The 18,526-nt window shown below is 50.8% G+C and overlaps 1 protein-coding gene across 2 annotated transcripts in view; it reads left to right on the plus strand.

Annotated features, from left to right (window-relative positions):
* Cdhr3 (cadherin related family member 3) overlaps nt 1-18,526 on the plus strand; it is a 55,020-nt gene that overhangs the window by 11,237 nt on the left and 25,257 nt on the right. The window contains exons 3-7 of one of the 2 annotated variants that reach the window (XM_013152491.3): nt 1,147-1,312; nt 2,886-2,989; nt 12,021-12,115; nt 12,491-12,595; nt 16,770-16,921. In XM_013152491.3, the coding sequence (XP_013007945.1) occupies nt 1,147-1,312; nt 2,886-2,989; nt 12,021-12,115; nt 12,491-12,595; nt 16,770-16,921 (622 nt within the window). The remainder of the gene's footprint in view (nt 1-1,146; nt 1,313-2,885; nt 2,990-12,020; nt 12,116-12,490; nt 12,596-16,769; nt 16,922-18,526) is intronic. The other variant, XM_003469848.5, reaches the window with a different exon arrangement.

An 18,526-nucleotide genomic window follows, 5' to 3' on the forward strand; every position in this document is an offset into this window, starting at 1 on the left:
TGAACTTCCTCAAGGCCACACAAAAGTCCTGTGGTGGAAGCAGGGCTGGAGCCAAGACTTGCTCCCTGAGGGACTTGTCACCCCTCCAGGCAGATCGGTGACCGAGAGCTCTATCGGGGGCATGGAGGCCATACCAGAAATTGACCCCTTGATTCAGCCTTAACTAGGTGTCCATTACTACCACAGAATACTTCACACTGGGTGATTTATAGAGAACAGATTTCATTTGTCATCCTGGTGGAGGCTGGGAAATCCCACCTCAGGACGTCAGCATCGGTCTGGTGAGGAGAGAGAACACGACACACCAAGGAGGCAGGAGCAGAGCCCCAGGAGGCTGTTCTCAGGGGAGAGTGGGAACCACCCACCCTGCAGTCCCTACCCCGTGCTGTGTTGAGATTTTCAAGCCACAGCAATGTCCTCCAGGGCCCTAGGCCATCACGGAGTGCCAGGGGCTGGGCTGGTGGCTGGATGTGGGCCGAGAGGTGGGAAGTCAGGGCTGGCTCCTGTCAGCCTCTGGGGATCCTGTCACCCAGGAGCCCTTGGATCCTTCCGGCCACAGCCTTGGTTCTGGGCCGTCTCATCAGCCAGGGCTCTTTGCTGTTCTCCCCACTTCCCCAAAACACAGAAAGCAGGGGACCCAAGTTCCCGACAGTGGAAGAATGTGTGGAAGGCACTCAGAAAGTGAGCTCTCTGTTGTTAAATACTTCTTCGGGCAGAGGTGTCCTGTCTCCCACTTATTCCTGGGTGTGACTCTGCAGAGCCAGAGGGATGAGACCCGCTGTCACTCAGCAGCAATCCAGGGAAGTGTGTGTCCGGTCACGCAGGGAATCGCAGCTGTATCTGTGGGGGCTGAGGGATTGTCTAGGGTCCCACGGCAGGATGTTCGTCCTTGGCTTCCATCGAGAGTCAGTCACACAGGATATCCACTTCTGGATATTCTTCTTCCCCATGGATAGCAGCCCCACACACGGGGTCCCTTCCAGGAAGTGTCACAGCCCCTAAGTGCTAAGGCAAACAACGGGGTCCTCCTCAGCCAGTGGACAGTGGTCTCTGAACCGGCTGCTCCTTCCTTGAATGAATCCCTTTTGCATCACGCGAGCCTGCAAGACACTGTCCCTCTACTCAGAATTCTGCATTTCATTTTAGGTTGTCACCTTTGGGAAGCAACAACTGGATTTTGAAACGGGACCAAACACATTTGATTTGCAGATTTATGTTAAAGATGAGGTTGGGGTCACAGACCTGCAGATCCTGACTGTCCAGGTGACAGATGTGAATGAGCCACCCGAGTTTCAAGGCAACTTGGCAAAGGGTAAGATGTGCTGGGCTGCGCAAGGCTGCACAGACGGTGATATGGGGAGGACCCCGGGGGAGAGAGGGCCAGGGGAAAGGCAAACACACGCACAGCTGTTTCCTTGGGAAACAGGGTAAGCAGGAATAAATGAAACGTCCTCCAGCCCAGTACGACTGATGATGTCCAGTGGTTTACACAGCCACCACACCCTCAGCTTCTCTCTGCCCCCTGCTAGGGCTGGCAGGGAAACTGAGGCTTGGGCTTCCATGGGTCATTCTGGAGGAACTTTGGCTGAGCCATCCTGTGCAGTTCACTGTGTCATCAGCCATCGACTGACACTCTGGTGGACATTGTAGGGAGCCGCCTCTGGCACCAAGGGGACCCTCTGCGTGATGTCCCCTCCCTCCTGGCTTTGCCCACCACCTGTGTGCTGCCAACCTCCAGACAGTTGTTCCAGTCCCGCTTTCCCCGAGCTCTCCACTCAGAGGTCCTGTCTGCCTGGGTGCCAGTGGGCTTCCCGCTCCTGAGGCCTCCTCCCTGGGTGTGTCTCATCCTTCCGCTGCCTGGGCCAGCGCTTGGTCAGCTCTGACCCCTCCCTCTTTCCCACTCAACCTCACATCTACCAGGCGTGATGGCAGCTTCCAGACTCCCACAGAATCTGTCCCTCCCTAGCCCCAAGCACCAGCATGCAAGTCCCCGCACAGCTGGTCCTCTGGGCGATGCTGTGGCCCCTGGCTTCGTTCCTTTCCTCCTATGGGCTCTGCTGCAGCAGGCAGCCAGGCAGGTCCTGGGAGAGGAGTCCTTAGCTCGGGAGTCTCACTCCTTAACACCCTGGGAGAAATTTCCATCAATTTCCAAGCCAGGAGAGCCCGGCTCAAGGCCCTGGCCCATCCGCATCCCCAGCCGACCTGCTACCTGGGCCTGGTGACTGCTGAGCGCCTGGAGCATCACCCACAGTATCGCTGCCTTTGCTGCTTCCTCTGCTCTCCCCTGTCACCCCTCTGTCCCTCTCCTCTGTGTCCCCAAGGCTGTCCCCCATTTCTTTAGGAATCCTGACTCCCACGTGGTCACCTAGTGAGCTTCCATAGCACACTGTTCTATTTAAAATTGCAGTACAATTCTTGACCTCCCTCTCCTGATCTGTCTGTCTGTCTCTCTGTCAATACTAGGAATTGAAACCAGGGCCTTCATGCTGAGCTACATCCCTGCCCCTTATTTATTTTTGTATTTTGACACAAAGTCATGCCAAGTCATTAATATCCTAGGCTGAGTTTGGGAAACCTGTGATCCTCCTGCCCCAGCCTCCTTGGGTATGGAATTACATTACAGGTGTGTGCCAGCATGGTTGGCTTTGTCGCCTCTCTCCTTTCCTCTAACATCAGAATGGAGTCACCTCTTTACGGAGGGAGTAAATGAAGGCTTGACTTGTAGTGTGTTATTAATCTCCATAGGTGGATCCATTCACACACACTGGCTAGTGATGCTCCTGGGGGCCTTGACTGTGGCCTCTTTGGGCTGCACGGTGGCCCTGATGTTGGGGTTCTAAGTTTACTTCATCTAATAAAGTGCTTCTTCTTCTATTTTGTGCAAGGTACAGGTTTAGACCTCTTCGTAGCAGAAAGAGCGAACCCGGGATTCATTTACCAGGTGGAGGCCTTTGATCCAGAGGACACGAGACGGCACATACCCCTCAGTGTAAGTGTCCCTGCGTCCCCAGCCCTGGCGGACGGGGGCAGTGGCTGCACGGGAAACATGCATCCTGCTCATAGAACCGGAGCACAGAGCCCACTGGCCTGGGGGCTGGAGGCGAACACCAGCCTGGATTCCTGGCCCTGGGTCCCCTGAGACAGCCCAGAGCCCCGGCTCCTCCTGCGTCGGGAGTACTGACTGCAGCAGGAAGGTGTGCGTGTTAGATGAGGTAGCGCAGTGGCGGTGTGTCCCCGTGCTCCACGGCTGTGAAATCTAAGCCTATGTGAACTTGCCTACACTGTTTCGTTATTACTTTGGCGTTTTCAGACAGGGTCTTGCTATGTACGCTCAAAGTCAGGACTCACATTTGCCCTTCAGGAGATGAGGCCAAGCTGCCTGGAGCCTGGTTGTTAAAAATGCATTTAAGAATCCCAGAAATTCTAGGTGTCAAAGTGGATAGGAGACTGGATCTGGTCCAGTCTGAGACAGTGATGTCTCTTCTGTCCTTTATGAATGAATCAATGTCCTGTATGGAGCTACTGGGGGGTGCTTGTAGGCAGGAACCCCGGGAGTCTCCCAGCCAGTTCTGGGTGCAGATTCCTGACTCCAAGCTCTGCCCACTGGGTGCCCTGCACCCATACCACAGCCCAGCCTGGGGAAAGAAAGGCGAAGCAAATTCTGTCGGACTAACCTCGGAGCAGCCGGCACTCCAGCCCACACGGCCTGATGAGGGCAGCCTGCCTGCATGAACTATGGCTCTGGGGCAGCTGGGACACAGGAGGCTGCTTTTACCCTGTGCTGTATGACCTGCAGCCCAACAGGGTCACTTGTCTAATGGAGGAGGGCGGCCGTGGGCATGGATTCCAGGACAATATAGGGAGTCCATGGGGCCTGAGACAGCTGTCAGGAGACTATTGGACATATTTTAAAGTTAGGGTAATCTGGCTTTATTCATTCATCTATCCAAGATTCATTCAGGTCAACATTTGCATGGAGATGCAAATGCATATGCAAATAGTGTACTTAATGGATTTCCACTCCGCCACGGGAGGTGCTTTGCATAGATCCTTACTTATAACGCATTAGCTGTGTGGCAGGGATGTATTTGTCTGTATGTAAGAGAAAGCTTAGTCGCAGTGGTAGGTACAGATTGTTTTTCTCTTCTGTATAAGAAGTCTCTCGGCGGGCAGTCGATGTGGGGTGGCATGGCTGTCGTCATCAGGGGCCTGGATTCTGTGTTTCTGCTCCTCCATGAAGAACATGTGCACCTGCTTTCTCCTGACTTTCCCACGTCATGTTTGCAAGATGACTGCTGCATCTCCCGCCTTGCCTCTGAATTCCCTGCAGGAAAAACAAAGACAAAAGCAGGACAGGGTTCAGCTCGTCTGCTCCCCCTTCTTTCTAGAACTGGAAAACAAAGTCTCCTTGAAGCCCTACTCAGAGGACTTCTGCTCCTTTTTATTGGCCAGAGCTGTGTCCTGTGGCTACTACCATTGATGGCACTGAAGGAAAAGAGATTCAGGATGGACATGGTTGGTGCTGCATGATTGACTTAGTTCATTTCACATTTACCAGGACCATGTCACGTATCCGGTGTCCTGTTAGGTGCTGTGGGGACAAAGCTGAGTGAGAGACTCATCTTAGCGGTTCCCAGTCTGGAGAGCAGACATCCGCTTGTATCTGGGAACAATTCCTCACCATTGCAGGGGGCGTGGCTATAACAAGAGGAAAGCGTGGCAAATGTGTTTAACCAGGGTTTGGAGGCACGTGGGAGTCTTCAGAAGAGAGATGCAAGAGCCGAGGGACAGTGCATTTGTACACAGGTTTGAGGGAGAACAAAGTCATGGACGGGTGCTGGCAGGAAGGGCTCTGGCCTGATGGGAGGCAGCGGGGTCCTGAGTGGGCTGTGCCTTCAGAGTCTCCGAGGTCTTGGGGTACTGGGCAGGTCCCTGGGGGAGGAGGTTCTCACCACCTGCTTCAGGAGGTCAGGGAGCTCCTTTCACACCTTGCTTCAGGAGAGAAAGCGGGAGAAGGTCAGAGTGACCTTCACGCTTTTCTGCAGTTCCTTCCCTTGCTGAATGGCGAATTTGGGGTCCTGTGTTCTCAGCCCCACCGTGTGTACTTTTAAGTGCAGCTCAATTGCACTGTGATTGCTGAAAAGCTTCTTATAAATTGCAGTGGGGACCAAGCAGAAGGAATTTTATTTGTGAAGTCAGAGGGTTATTTTTAGGTCTCTACTTCAATATACTTCCAAATTATGCAGGTGTATAAGGTCCTGGCCCCTTAGGGAGCCTGCCCCTCTGGAGCCGGCCCTTCCCCTCGCAGAGGAAGAGGAGGGATTCAGCAGGAATGCTCCCTGGGCCGCTGGAGACAGCACTCAGTTAGGGAGCACGTCTAGGGGTTCTGCCCACCCCGCACTGCAGAATCCCTGAGAGAAAGAGGAAGAACAGACTGTCAGCGAGCACAAGCGCCAGCCCAGGGCCAAGGCTACATTTGTACCTGTCATTTTTCCTGCTGGGCTCTACAGGTTACTTCCCTGGTGGCAGCAAACAGAGGAGGAAGAAGGAGTTTTAAATATTTAAGCTGAGGTCGGAGAACTGCAACTCTGAAGCCAGCCTGGGTCATTTAGCAAAGCGCCTGTGTCAAAATAGTAAAACAAAATAGGCTCAGTGCAAGGACTGGGTTCAGGACCCAGTACGGGAAAACAAAACAAGACAGAAGAACTCTAAGACCCATCCTGAAGCCCCAACCTTTAAATGACAAGCATTACAACTCTTACGCAGTTCCGTGAAATGAGATGGTGTCGCAGGTGATATAGATCGATATGTATTCAAAAACCGCTAGTATTTGTTTCAAAGAAATTTAAAAGCATGTGCTGAACCAGGTAGGGTGGTGCAGGCCTATAATCGCAGCACTCAGGAGGCTGAGGCAGGAGGATTGCTGCAAATTCAAAGCCAGACTGGCACTCCATAGTGAGTTCAAGGACTGCTCAAATTACAATGAGACCCTGTCTCAAGCACGTGCTTAGCCATCCTACTGTTCCATATTGGACCGGCACCATCCAATAAAGTTATTGTGTGAGTGAAAACCGGTGCCTCAGATGAAACTGTAAATGTTCTAGCAGCCACATTAAAAGTACATGAAAACAGGTGAAGGCAATTTTTGTGTAGTAAACAACATATCCAACAAATTATCATTCTAAAACATCATCAAAATAAAGGACTACTGAGAGATTTGGTGTGCTTTGTTACGTTCACTGCCTTAGAATATGAAGTACACTGACAGCCCACCTCCATCAGACCCCCAAGTTCCACTGTCAGGGGTCATGTGATGCCAGCCAGTGGCTACTCCTGGGGGTCCAGGCTTAGAGGCAGGACTCTCCTCCTCCCAGGCAGCGTCAGAGCATCCAGGAATGCAGGTGGAGCAGGGCCAGCAGGGCAGTCGTACACCGCACACCGCAGAGAAGGCTGCTGAACGTGTGAACGGTCACATTCCTGGCTTCCCCTCTCGGGGAGCCCGCAGCTCAGCTCCTCCCCAGGCTGGCTCAAGGAGCCGGCCCTGCCCTTCGCTGCAGCAGAGCTTCCTCAGGGACTGATGCCCCTAATTGGTTTCCCAGCTGGAGGCAAAGTGACTGGAGCCGAGCTGCAGTCCTTCCATTAGGGACTCTCTGGCCCTTCCGTTAGGGAAGAGCTTTTGCATAAAATGAAGTGTATGTGGTTCTCTGGACAAAAGGATTAAATTAAAAGAGCAGTAACCTTGCTGCTGCTGGGCTGCTGGCAGGGTGACAGAACCACTCCATCTGAGCCGGGCAGCCGGTCTCAGCTTCCAGTCCTCCCAGAATGCAAAGTGAATGATTTAAGAGATGTGATTGAAACACAGTGAATATTTAAATTTTTAAAAAATTACAGTGAAAGACACATTGCCACTCATCTCCCCCAAAATATTCCCCTCACTTTGAACTTGCCGTCCCCTCGTTCTAACCACTTTCTGAAGAAATTCGGCCGCCGATCATTTCTTGTGACTGCTTTAGCTGTGCTGTGGTCCTGAACGGTTCAAGTCACTCACCTTTCCTGGTCATTTTGAGTTTTGGAGAAAGGCCAGAACTCACACAGTACCGGGACCAGAGAGTTTGGTGGATGAAGATACACTGTAATGTTCTTATGAATCTGCTTTTCTGCTAAGTACCACTTGACACTAGTGTTCACCATATTTTTGATCATACCTCGTCAAGACACTCATGAAAGAGGACTCCCTGAACTGCTTCAGAAAGTGGCCAGAACGATGGGATCAGTGTGCTCAAAGTGAGGAATTACTGGGGGGATTTATGGCAATGTGTCTTTTATTGTACTGATTTTTCTTTATTTAAGCATTTGTCACGTTTTCTCAATCGCCCCTTGCATGGCTGTGTCTGTCAAGGTCCTGGCTGGATGGGACCATCCGGGTCCATTCTGCAGCCCCTTACAGTCTCAGCAAGAGGCACTTTGCTGCAGGCATCCTGGGGAGAAACCTCTCTGGTAGATGGGACCAGGGTCTCTGGGATTGACACAGCCCTGAGTGTTCAGCACAGAGCCCAGGTGCTTATAGCAAGGGACGACAGGACGGGTGGCCATGGGGTCACGCTCTATACTATTTTGTTTGTATATGTGAAATGTATATGAGATATGCTGATATTGCACATTTGTCTGCCTGGGCGTCTGTCCTCAAAAACCGTCAAGGACCCCCTGAGCTCCTCCTCATGATGGCCCAGTGCTGGTGGGAGCCGGGGTGAGGGCCAGGCTGAGGGATGGCTTGTGCTGGGTGGTTTTAATCGTAGTTTCCCTTCTCCCACCCTTTCCTCCCCCCCTTCCCCTACCTGCCACCTCTGAGCAGGATGTAGGGTAGGAGCTGAGAGAGGAGTCCACATTTACAGAACAGTCATCATGAATGAATATTTATTAAGAGTGTGGCATCCTGTTCCTAACTCGCCACAGCCGGCTAGATGATTATGCTGGGGGCTCCCCCAGTGCTGGGGCTCCAGGTGGGGTTTGGCCATGGGCTCAGTGGCTTGTCAAAGTCCGTGGGTTCCTGGACTTGGAAAGCCTGAGGGCCCTTCCTCAGTGTCTAGGAAGTTGGTTTCTCTTTTCTCTAAGACACGGGAAGAGGCTGAGTTTTTAATTTTACTTTTTTCCTGGTAGTGGGGATTGAACTCAGGGCATTTGCTTTGATCTACATCCTTAGTGATTCTTGATTTTGAGACAGGATCTCACTAAACTGATAAACTGCCCAGACTGAGCTCACACTCCACATCTGACATCTGCCTGCCTCAGCCTCCCAGAGTGCTGAGATTGCAGACGTGCCAGCCAGGAAGCTGAATTCTGGTTGCTTGTTTGACCCGCAGCCCTGAAAGTGACTGAGGGTTGACTCACTGGCACTGTGATGGGGGAAGCGTCTGCTGGGAGCAGGCAGGAAGTAGCGAGTCCCTGGGGGCTGTGACATTTCAGGAAACTGGGTCAGCTGCAGCTCACCTTCCCCTCTGCCTCGCAGCAAAGGCACACTGAGGAGAGACCGGGGTGGGAGTGGTGGGTTCCGGGTCTTCCCAGGACAGCTGCGTGCCCAGCAGCGACCTGTAGCTGCCAGGGGCTTCAGAAGAGGTGGGAGCGGCTTCTCAGCGGGAAGTGGATTGCCCACCACAGGCGTTTGTGCGCTGAATTGATCTGATTACTCAGGACTTTTCTTTGCCAGCAGAGAGGGGCAGCAGTTGCTTTTCATTCTATTTAATTTCTGTTTTCCAAGAATGCATATCAAGGGAGCAGCTTTGATTAAACAAGCCTTGCAAAGGGGGCAGAGAGCGCCAGATTCCACAGAGAGCCTTACTGAGTCTCTGGCAAAGGGCCACATGACACAATATTTTTAGTCTGTGGATATTATCTCCTTTCTCAGTGCTAAACTGCCATTCCCACGAACAAAGCGCAAAGGTTCAGGGGAAAAAATTACCCTGGCGCTAATACAAAAAAAGAAAAAGAAAAAGATTCCTGGAATCAACCTCTTAACAGAAATGAAGAGGAAAATTCTCACATCCCTGGATTCGCAGTTCTTTCTACCCTTTCTATCGATTGCTGTTGCTTTTTTGTTCTTTCTTTTTTTTTTCAGAAGTGGTTGAGACTGTAGGCTGGACTGGAGAGGATTTCATAGCCCAGTCTAGTATCAGCACATTCAAACAGATCTTTTTTCAGAAGATACTTGGCATGATGGTTTTTTGTTGTTTTAAGGTTCTCTAAGATAAGAATGTTGATCTGCCTCAGATGGGAAATCAGGAAGTAGGAAACCTCCGAATTTAACACTCCGCCAATTTTACTGAGCATTTATTATGTGCCATGCCCCATTACCTACTAAGAACACAGCAAATACCTTTCCTGATGTAGAATTCTTTCTCATTTTTCTTTGCTTCTTTTTTTCTGATGCTGGAGGTTGAACCTAAGGGCTTGCATGTGCGGGGCAAGCGCTCTACCATTGAGCTGTACCAAGTCCCCAGAATCCTCAGTCTAACAGGACAGTGGCAAATGATTGCTGTGGGCTCACCACATGCCAGGCCTTGTTCTGACCCTTTACACAACATAGGTTGGCCCTGCTGCTATTACTCTTGGTACAAACTCTCAGGCCTCAAGTCCAGGAATCCAGAATCATGGAACTTTGCTTATTATTCCAATCTGCAATTCATCTCCAGATGAGTCTAAAAGTTTTCCCTCTAGTTTTCCATCTTCTCCCGCATTTATCCCTTTTGGGGCTCCTCTCCCCTGTCTGTTTCCTCAATCAACCATGCGCTTTTGCAGGACAGGGCCTGTCTGTCGTCTGTGTGTCTCACACCTCACACTGCTTGGGACCAACCCAAATAGGAAATCCATCTCCTGGAACTTTTCAGATCTCACATGGAAAGACATATGAGCGAGGTGCACATCCTAAATGTTCCCCCACGGTCTCTAGCCCCTGTCCTCCATCACATTCAGCTTGGGCCTGATTTGTGGGTGCAGAAAGATTCTCTGCATAGCAGGTTCTGCTCAAAAACCCACGACTGCTCTGTGTGTGGGCCCGCAGGGCCAGGCAGCTGGAGGTGGGTGGGATTTTGACACCCTGTGCTGGCATGTGGCGGGGGGGGGGGGGGGCCTCAGACAATATGAGGTTTTAGGAGAAGGGTGCTCCCTGGTGTTTTCCAAATGTTTCCTCCTAAAAGTCAGGCAGAATCACCTAGATGACAAGCAAGAAAGACTTAGTCAAATCAATCTGTATAGTAGAGGGTGGTGCCGGCATTAATGGGCTTTTCTAGTAAAGTTTAAGAACAGGAGGAAGAGCTCACTTATATGGGTGAAAAGAACAAGGTATCATCCTTTCGATTAGAATATAGACTTAATATACTCGCACTTACTTGAAGAAAAAAAAAAAAAAAAAAAAAAGAATATAGACTTAAGACTTCGTGTATTTGCCCAGGAAAAAAGTGTTTCCTCAAAATGATGAAGTTTTGCAGGTGACTTCTATTTAGTGTCTTTTTAATACTTTCCTCCCACCCCCATTAAAACCAACGTTCACTAAAACTAGAAAGAGATTATCAAATAACAGACAGAAAGTAAACCCTTTTAAAACCTTATATCGGCCCCAGAGGAGACCTTTAATCTATTTTCAGTGTGCGTTCATACTGGGAAGTCAGCTGGGATCACACAGCAAATCGCTGGGCCGGAACCCCTGGCCAATGTGTCTTTGATTCTAGACTTCAGGAGCTGTGACTCTGCTTACAAAATCTCCACTGATTATCTGCTCTGGAGATCCAAGGCCTTGAGGACAGATTATCCCTCATCCCAGCAGGAAATAATGAGCCCTTCTCACCGTAAAGCCCATTGAGACAAATGGATCCAAACACAGAAATCTCAGCCTTTGCTGCAGCGATTCCTATTCTAAAGCCCGAATTCTCACGTAATCACCCCGGTAACCTGGAGGGGCAACGGGTGAGGTCATCCCTAAGTGGTAGGCAAGGCGAGGACTGGGCCCCGTCCCACAGGGAGGAGAACTTGGATCTATGTCCATCAGATCTAGGCCACCGTGATAGGAAATCATCAGGAGTAGACCAAGAGCGACAAGGACACGGGAAGGGCTTTACCAGGGGTGAGCCTTGGGATGAAACTTAAGGCAGGGCAGCTCTTCTCTGTTGGCAATCCAGGGTCCAGTGTGGACCTTGCGGCTGCTGCATCGCATTCTCGGAGTCACTCCTGTCCCTTCCATGCTTTCAGTGATGCTCATGTCCAATTTTCCCCCTTTCCTTGCGAGCTCTTTTAAGGGTGGAGACAAATCTTGTTCACTCCGGCATGGCCCTGTGGACTCACCCATGGTGGGCATGTTTACCCAGCCTTGGTTACAGCCAAAGCTTAGACTCACAACCAGACCTGGTCTGGACATGGAAGCTTGAGTGCAATGGCCAGGAGAAGGAGCCTGGCTGCAGAAACAGGCCCCTTGGGACACTCAGCAGTCGAAGCAGGAGCCACCGACCAGCTTCTCAGGGTGTGGTCAGTGAGGGCCAGGAGGTCAGGCCAGCAGGTCCAGAAGCTTCTTGGTCTCAGAGCCACTAAGTCTGAGAGCTGCCTTTTGGACCTTATCCTGATTCATCCAAAATGTCCCAAGGATCAAAAATATAAAATGGTAACAGAACAAACATCGCCAGGGAAAGGAGCACAGCTGTGCTGACTTAATTCTATTTCCTCCCTTGTGTTTTTTTAATTTAATTTTAAAGGGAATAAAACAGGGCAATGAATCAAATCGGAACAGTGATAAGACAGTAGGAAACCAACAATAGTTACCATATTGCACATTGCATATGGTTGTCCTCTTCAATAGTTGCTCTGTTTTAGGCTTGCAAAGTCCATCAAACAATAGGGTTCCTCCAAATCAGCTGATTGCGCATGGTGGGTGGGTGGGTGGGTGGTGTTTTCCTCTTCCCAGCTCTCCGGCTGGCTCACAGGCAGGGGCTTCGATTCCACCCTGGCTTTCCCCAATTCGCACCTCTCTTGTTTTCTAGTATTTCCTGACTTCCCCTTCAAGGAACTTCGGCATGTCTGCTAATGGCACCCTCTTCTCCACGACAGAATTGGACTTTGAAGCAGGACACAAGAGGTAGCCTTGCTACGAAGTTTGGCTTATTTGCAGGGCTGGGAAAACCTGCAGGCGATCGGACACTGAGTGACCTACTGCCTTGCTGCTGCTAGGGGGCCATGAACCTGGGGAGGCAGGACATGGTGGCGTCCCTGGAGCACTGCTGTCCAGTCCTAAACTGCCCTCTTTGGGTAGCAAGAAGGACAGGTGGGAGGGAGCGGCCCAGGGTCAGGAGGATGCTCAGAGGTCCATCAGGGAGGAGGAGACAGATCAAGCCTGAGGACAGGGGAACAAGCTGGACTGGGCGGGAAGGGGACAGACTTATCTCCCTGCCCCACGCAGCTCTGAGGCAGGATCTCGTAGCTGATTTTCTCACTTGCAATGTTTCCCTGACAGTTTCCACCTTGTTGTGGAGGTGAGGGACAGTGGAGGCCTCAAAGCCTCCACAGAGCTCCGGGTGTCCATCGTGAACATCAATGACGAGATCCCTCTCTTCACCAGGTAGGCTGAGGCCACAGGGAATCTGGGCATCAGGCACTGACTTTCCAGGTCTTCAGACACACTGATGGTGAGACAAAGGGATGCCCTTTGCTCGGGCTCAGCAGAGACAGATCAAGGTCGTCAGCATGCTTCACATGGGCCTCTGGACTTCTGCTCCCCACTCTCTGGCATCCACATTCGCAGGCATAATGGGGTTGTGGACGTAGTGGGGAGTGGACCTGAAGCCTCTGTGTGCACGCAGCAGTCTCTGCGTGCAGGTCCTGTGCGTGGCAGTGCAGTGTACATCTCAGCAGAAGCCTGCAGCGTATCGGCTCAGTCAGGACTCCATAGCGCCCTCTGTAGGTGCCGTCCTTGCACTGAGGAGACATCTGTAGGTGCCTTGGGCACCTACCTGTCCTCTCCTGGAAGTGAAGTTTCTATCTGCCCTGATGGCTCCAGGAAGACATCTGGCTGGGTCTGCTGCCCCTGCCATGGCAGCAGTGAGGACAGATGGTCCCAGAGGGTGGCAGCCTGCGAACACAAACCTAGCACCATCCCTGGCCCAAGGAGGGATCTTTGCCTGCTGTGGGTGGGGATTCGGGAAAGGATGGGGTACTGGGCTAGCAAAGGGCCCCCCACACAGCCTGGCTTCCTGATTGCAGAGATTCTGCCTAACCCAGACCCTGCGATGTACAGGAGCCAGCCAAGGGAAAATAGCCCAGTAACCTGCCTAGGGGCAGCTGCAATTGTGCTGGGAATACACTCAGGATGTGATGCTCTACCAAAAAAAAAAAAAAAACAAAAACAAAAAACAAACAAACAAAAAAAAAACAAAAAACAAACAAACAAAAAAAACAAAACAAAAAAAAACAAAAACAAAAAAACCAAAAAAACCAAAAAACCAAACCATTAGGATACAATTGTCATTTGGCAGATAAAAATGAAGTTATATAAAAATTTATTTTAAAAATTCTACAAGGTCCCCTGAGCTAGATGAGTGCTTGCAAATATATTCTGAGACTGGGAGATATTAAGGCCACCCCATTCCCGGGTTAACTGGGGGCATGCTGCCAACACAGCATCAGTGAGAAGCTTTGGTGTATGGACATGGTCCATGGCCCAGCAGCTGGGCATCACTGGGGATACAACAGCAGCGATGAACTTGCACATCACGCCTCACACCAGTACCTGCTGCCCGGGCAACCCAGGAGAGCACAGTGCATTTCTGGGAGACCAGGCAGATGAGAAGCATGTGACAGCCCAGCCCAGCCTTGGGCACAGCCTCTGGGCCACTGATGCAGACTAATCAGTAATTCCCAGAGGAGGGAGACAGCTTTGTGGCTGGAGCCCACACCTTCTCCCACGCCCTCCCCATACACTCTGTCTCTGAGGTAGAGGAGCAGGATAATGGGGTTGCAGAGAAAGATAAGTCCTTCTGGGACAGAATTTATAAACCATCTAGTTTGTACTGTGTCATCTAAAATGTAACAACTGATATTAGCAGTCAGACAAGACTTGGCTGGTTTGGGATGCCCCAGCATCAGCTGGAATTCTCCCTCTGGGTTTGAGGATGAGCCTGTTAGCCTTCATCCCCAGAGGGGGAGCATGACTTTGGTGACTGTGACCAGTGGGACTGTCTGTTTTTAGCTGGCCGACTTTATTTCAAACAGTGCTGCCCACATGGTGGTAACGGTAGGTCTACAGGAGCTGCTCTCCCGAAGGGAACGTGGGGCAGGGGCTTGCTTGTCTTCATCACTCTTCTAGTTGCTGAGACCAAATACTCAACACCTACAAGTTAAGGGAAAAAAGGTTTATGTAACTCACAATTTATAGAGATTTCAGTCCATCGTTGCCTGGCTCTAAGGCAGGGTGGCAGACAGGCATCACAGAGGAAAAACAGTTCATGGTGGGTGGAAGATAGCAAATCAACAAGGGGTGCCCACAGCTCTTTCTGTCCCTTATGTCTTATCCAGGATACTTAGAATGGGTAGCACTTACACACTTAATCCTAGTGCCCTTAATCCTAGCATTGCACCATATCAATCCCAGCATCCCACACTCAAGATTCAGCCACCTTTGAAAAAGCCCCACCTATGACTGCATGAGGTTTTGGGGGGACATCGAGACACAAACCATAACACTGCCTAACTTGGTCCAGGCAGTGCAGTCACAGGGGACCTTATCCTTCAACTATCCACAATTCAAAAGCATCCACCTAGGTTACACGAGGTGCTGAACTGAGGGTTTGCATGGTTCCCTTGGACTTCTGTTTTCCTCCTTCCCCAAACCAGTGCTAGCATTAGTTATAAATTCAGGATTAGAAAAATTAAACCATCAAACTAACTCAAGCATAATGAGTTCGAGTCATGCAGCAATGTTGACTGTAGAACAGCCCTTCCACATGTCCTAATAGTTAAGTGCCTGCAATTCATGCAGCCAAGGCAGGTGCTGTCTCTGCTGTTGAGACTGTCTAACTATTCCGTCCCTGGATGGAGACATACACCTGCAAGCTTTGTGGATTCAGGATGTGCACATTGGGAGTCTACCATTATTAAAGCCAAGCACTTTACTGCAGGAGCACCTGACGCGCTCTACACAAGCACTGTGCTTGCTATTTCTGCAGAGCACCTTGTTTTAGATGTCAGCAGAAGCAGACAGGTCTTTCTCCTCACATGCCCATTTCTTCTGTGATGACCCTCAGTCCTCTTCCACCTGTGCCTGACCATGCACACTTTAGGCACTTACGGAGTACTCACTCGGAGAGGTGAAGCCATCCTGTCACCCAGAATCTCCACCCTTTCCCATGACTGTGGCACTGGGCTCTCATCCACCCCTCGCCCAGGTTCCGATGACCAGGTTCCCAAAGCCAAGTACACTGTAGATTCCCTCTTCTGCCAGGTGCAATACTTCGGCAGCCAAGACCTGCTGTTTGGCCTGGGGAACCATGCTGTCTCTGATAGCCTGACAGGTCCCCTTCAAGGGGCCTGGCTCCTGTGGCACGGAGCAAAGGCAGGAGGAGCACTCAGGCAGGTTTCAGCAGTGCACTGCTGACCTTTCGAGCTGGTTCCTCTTTCTGCCAGGGCTTTCTGTACCTATAGGAAGTTTAGCAGCATCTCTGGCTTCTTCCTGCTAGATACCAAGAACACCCCCACCCCATTGTGACAGCCAAAAAAGTGTCCAGGTAAAATAGCCTCCACCTGAGAAGTGCTGGGCAAAGGGTGGGAGGGAACTCTCCTTCCAGGGTGTCCTCTCTCCACCCTGGGGGCACAGGGACCTGTGGTGGTCCCCTCTGTACCACCCTTCTTAAAGCCACACACATCCTCAGGATGTCTTGTGAAGGGGGAAAATCTTCCTTCTAGGGTTTGGGTGGCCAGGCCCATGCCCCTGGTCCTGTGGGGTTGCATGCAGCAGGCCCTCCTCACGGTCCCTTTGCTGGATGCTAACTCACAGTGACAAAGGGCTGAGCATCCCACATTAGATAGGAGACTCTAAAGGCCCCAGAAGTTGCGGTGAGAAATGCCCCTGGAGGACCTTACCCTGACCTTGACTTCTGCCAGGGCACTTGGTCCTGAGTTCCAAGAATCAGACTTCACGATGAATGCACCCTGGAAACGTGCGTGAATTCCATGTGCAAATTTGATATTTTTGGCAAGGAAGAAAGACAAGAAAGGAATGAAAAGTGAGCTATGTGTCTGGGAGAGGAGCTTCACAATGTTTCCAGCTTCTGGGAGCAGGTTTGGAGTCACAAGGACATAGGAAACCTGCGGCTCTGGACTTCACGTCCAGATGGATTTTTTAAAGAATTCAGGCAGATTTTTTTTTTTTTTCTGTTTCTCACAACACTAGGAGAATGCGAGAAGCTAGCTGGAGAGGCCAACTGTCTTTGTCTGAAAAGCTGTCTGTGCGCAGGCTGGTCTGAAATGGCACAGGCAGGCGTGCATGGAGGCAGAGACTGGCCTGTGCGAGTGGCTGTGGGTTCCAGCGTGGCACTTTCTATGCAGCCACGGGGCTGTGATCTTTGGAAGCACAAAAGCTGGTCACCCCTCCTTTCCACTACTGCACTCTCCCTGAGAGCCCGAGCGTGTTGATGCAGCTTGAACAGCTCGGAGCTATATTTAGCACTAACCAAAATACCCACCGCCCAGACTGCTCCCTCCCGTGCCCCTGCGAGTGAGCTGTGTCTGCTGTGTTCCAGCCCGACGCGCGTGTACTCCATCCCGGAGGAGCTGCGCGTGGGAACCATTGTGGCCAATGTCACAGCTGAGGACCCGGATCAAGACGGAAGCTTCCCCGGCCACCTCCTGTACACCATCACGACAGTCAGCAAGTACTTTGTGATAAACCAGTGTGAGTTGCATATGCCCCTCTTTCCGTGCGTCCTCTAATCCTGCCATTTGGGTCGTTTCGTTTTACAGTATCTTACCTCTTTGGCTGGAGACACGCCTTTCTGTTTAGGGTCATTTCTGGGGACCAGGGAGGGGATAAGTGGATACAAGCAGCTGGCCCGGGGGTGGTGGAAGGCGTGGGCAGCTGGCTGCCACCCTGCCTCTCTGTAGGGCGAAGAGCCTTCCTTCCTCACCCATTGTCCAGTTTATGCTGAGGGTCTAGTCTGTCTGTATCCATAAAAGGCATATGAACAAGAGAAAAGAATGGAAATGTGTTTAGTCTGAGTTTGATGCAACGTGGAGGGCCCTCAGAAAGGAAGTCCCAAGCTACAGGGAAAATTGTACTTCTGCAGTGAGGCCACTGAAGTAACAGCTGGTGGATTACGGCTGGAGAACGAAGCTGTACATCGAATCGACAGTACACGGGGCCTCAGCCAGGCCTGCGCTGCGCATTACTCTTGGCCTCTGTGTCTTGCGTGACTGCGGTGACCCTTTCCTCTGGGTGCAGGCAGGGCATCTCTGGCTTGAAGCTCTTAGGGCCACTTCATGGAAAGGCAGAGAATTCCCTTACAGTGAAAGTCAGGAGGGGAGAGAGACCTTCCTGCTTCTGTGCCTTTCTTAGATACCTAGGTGCTGTGTTGAGGGATTGCGTGCCCTGAACCCCCATCATCTGTGAGGATGGGTATGTGAGAGTACATGGATTCCTACCCCGAGGCACCCTGATGCCTTCCGAAGACAGGATCTGGGGGTATGGTGGTGCATGTCTATAATCCCAGCACTAGGGAGGCTGAGGCAAGAGGATTGTTGCAAGTTTGAGACCAGCCTGGGTTACAAAGTCAGTTCAAGGCCAGCTCAAACTGGAGAGAGAGACCCTGTTTCAAAAAAAATAAAAATGCAAACAAACAAACAAACCCAAAATAGGAACAACAACAACAAAAAAGAAGACAGGATTTATTCCACAAATGAGGAATTTCAAAGTCCCTAGTTGTCAAATTTTTGAAGGAAAAAAAACACAAGTGAAATTAATCTTTTTTTTTTTTTTTGGTCTTTTTCGTTTTTATCGGTACCAGGGATCAAACTCACGACTGCCTACTTTCAAGGCAGGCACGTATGCTGCTGAGCTAAATCCCCAGCCCCAAGTGAAATTAATCTTAAAGCATTTTGTTTAAACCAACAGATCCAAAATATTATCATTTTAAAATGTAATCAGCATTTAAAAATTACGAATGAGATTTCACTCTATTTTCTTTGGAATTGAGTCCTGGCAGTGCATTGTGTATGTCATGCTGAAACCACAACTCAGCTCAGGTCAGCCCCTTTCAGGTACTAAACAGCGCCCACGGTGAAGGAAGGAACCATGTCCTTGGGCTCAGTCTGCCAGGTTGCTGAGTCACAGTCACTTTTATTGGCGACTTGGTACACACAGGTATTAGGCAGAGCGACCCATTTGCATTACATCCCTTGTACTCAATCCGATAAGTGTCATGATCCACATTTGATGTTTGACAGAAGAGGAAACTGAGGCTTGGGAAGAGACCTGGACAGGTGGAGTGCCTTGCCCAGAGTC

The sequence above is a fragment of the Cavia porcellus genome, unplaced genomic scaffold (assembly GCF_034190915.1).
Source record: "Cavia porcellus strain 051 isolate PalLab524CR breed Dunkin Hartley unplaced genomic scaffold, mCavPor4.1 scaffold_2, whole genome shotgun sequence".
NCBI lineage: Eukaryota > Metazoa > Chordata > Mammalia > Rodentia > Caviidae > Cavia > Cavia porcellus.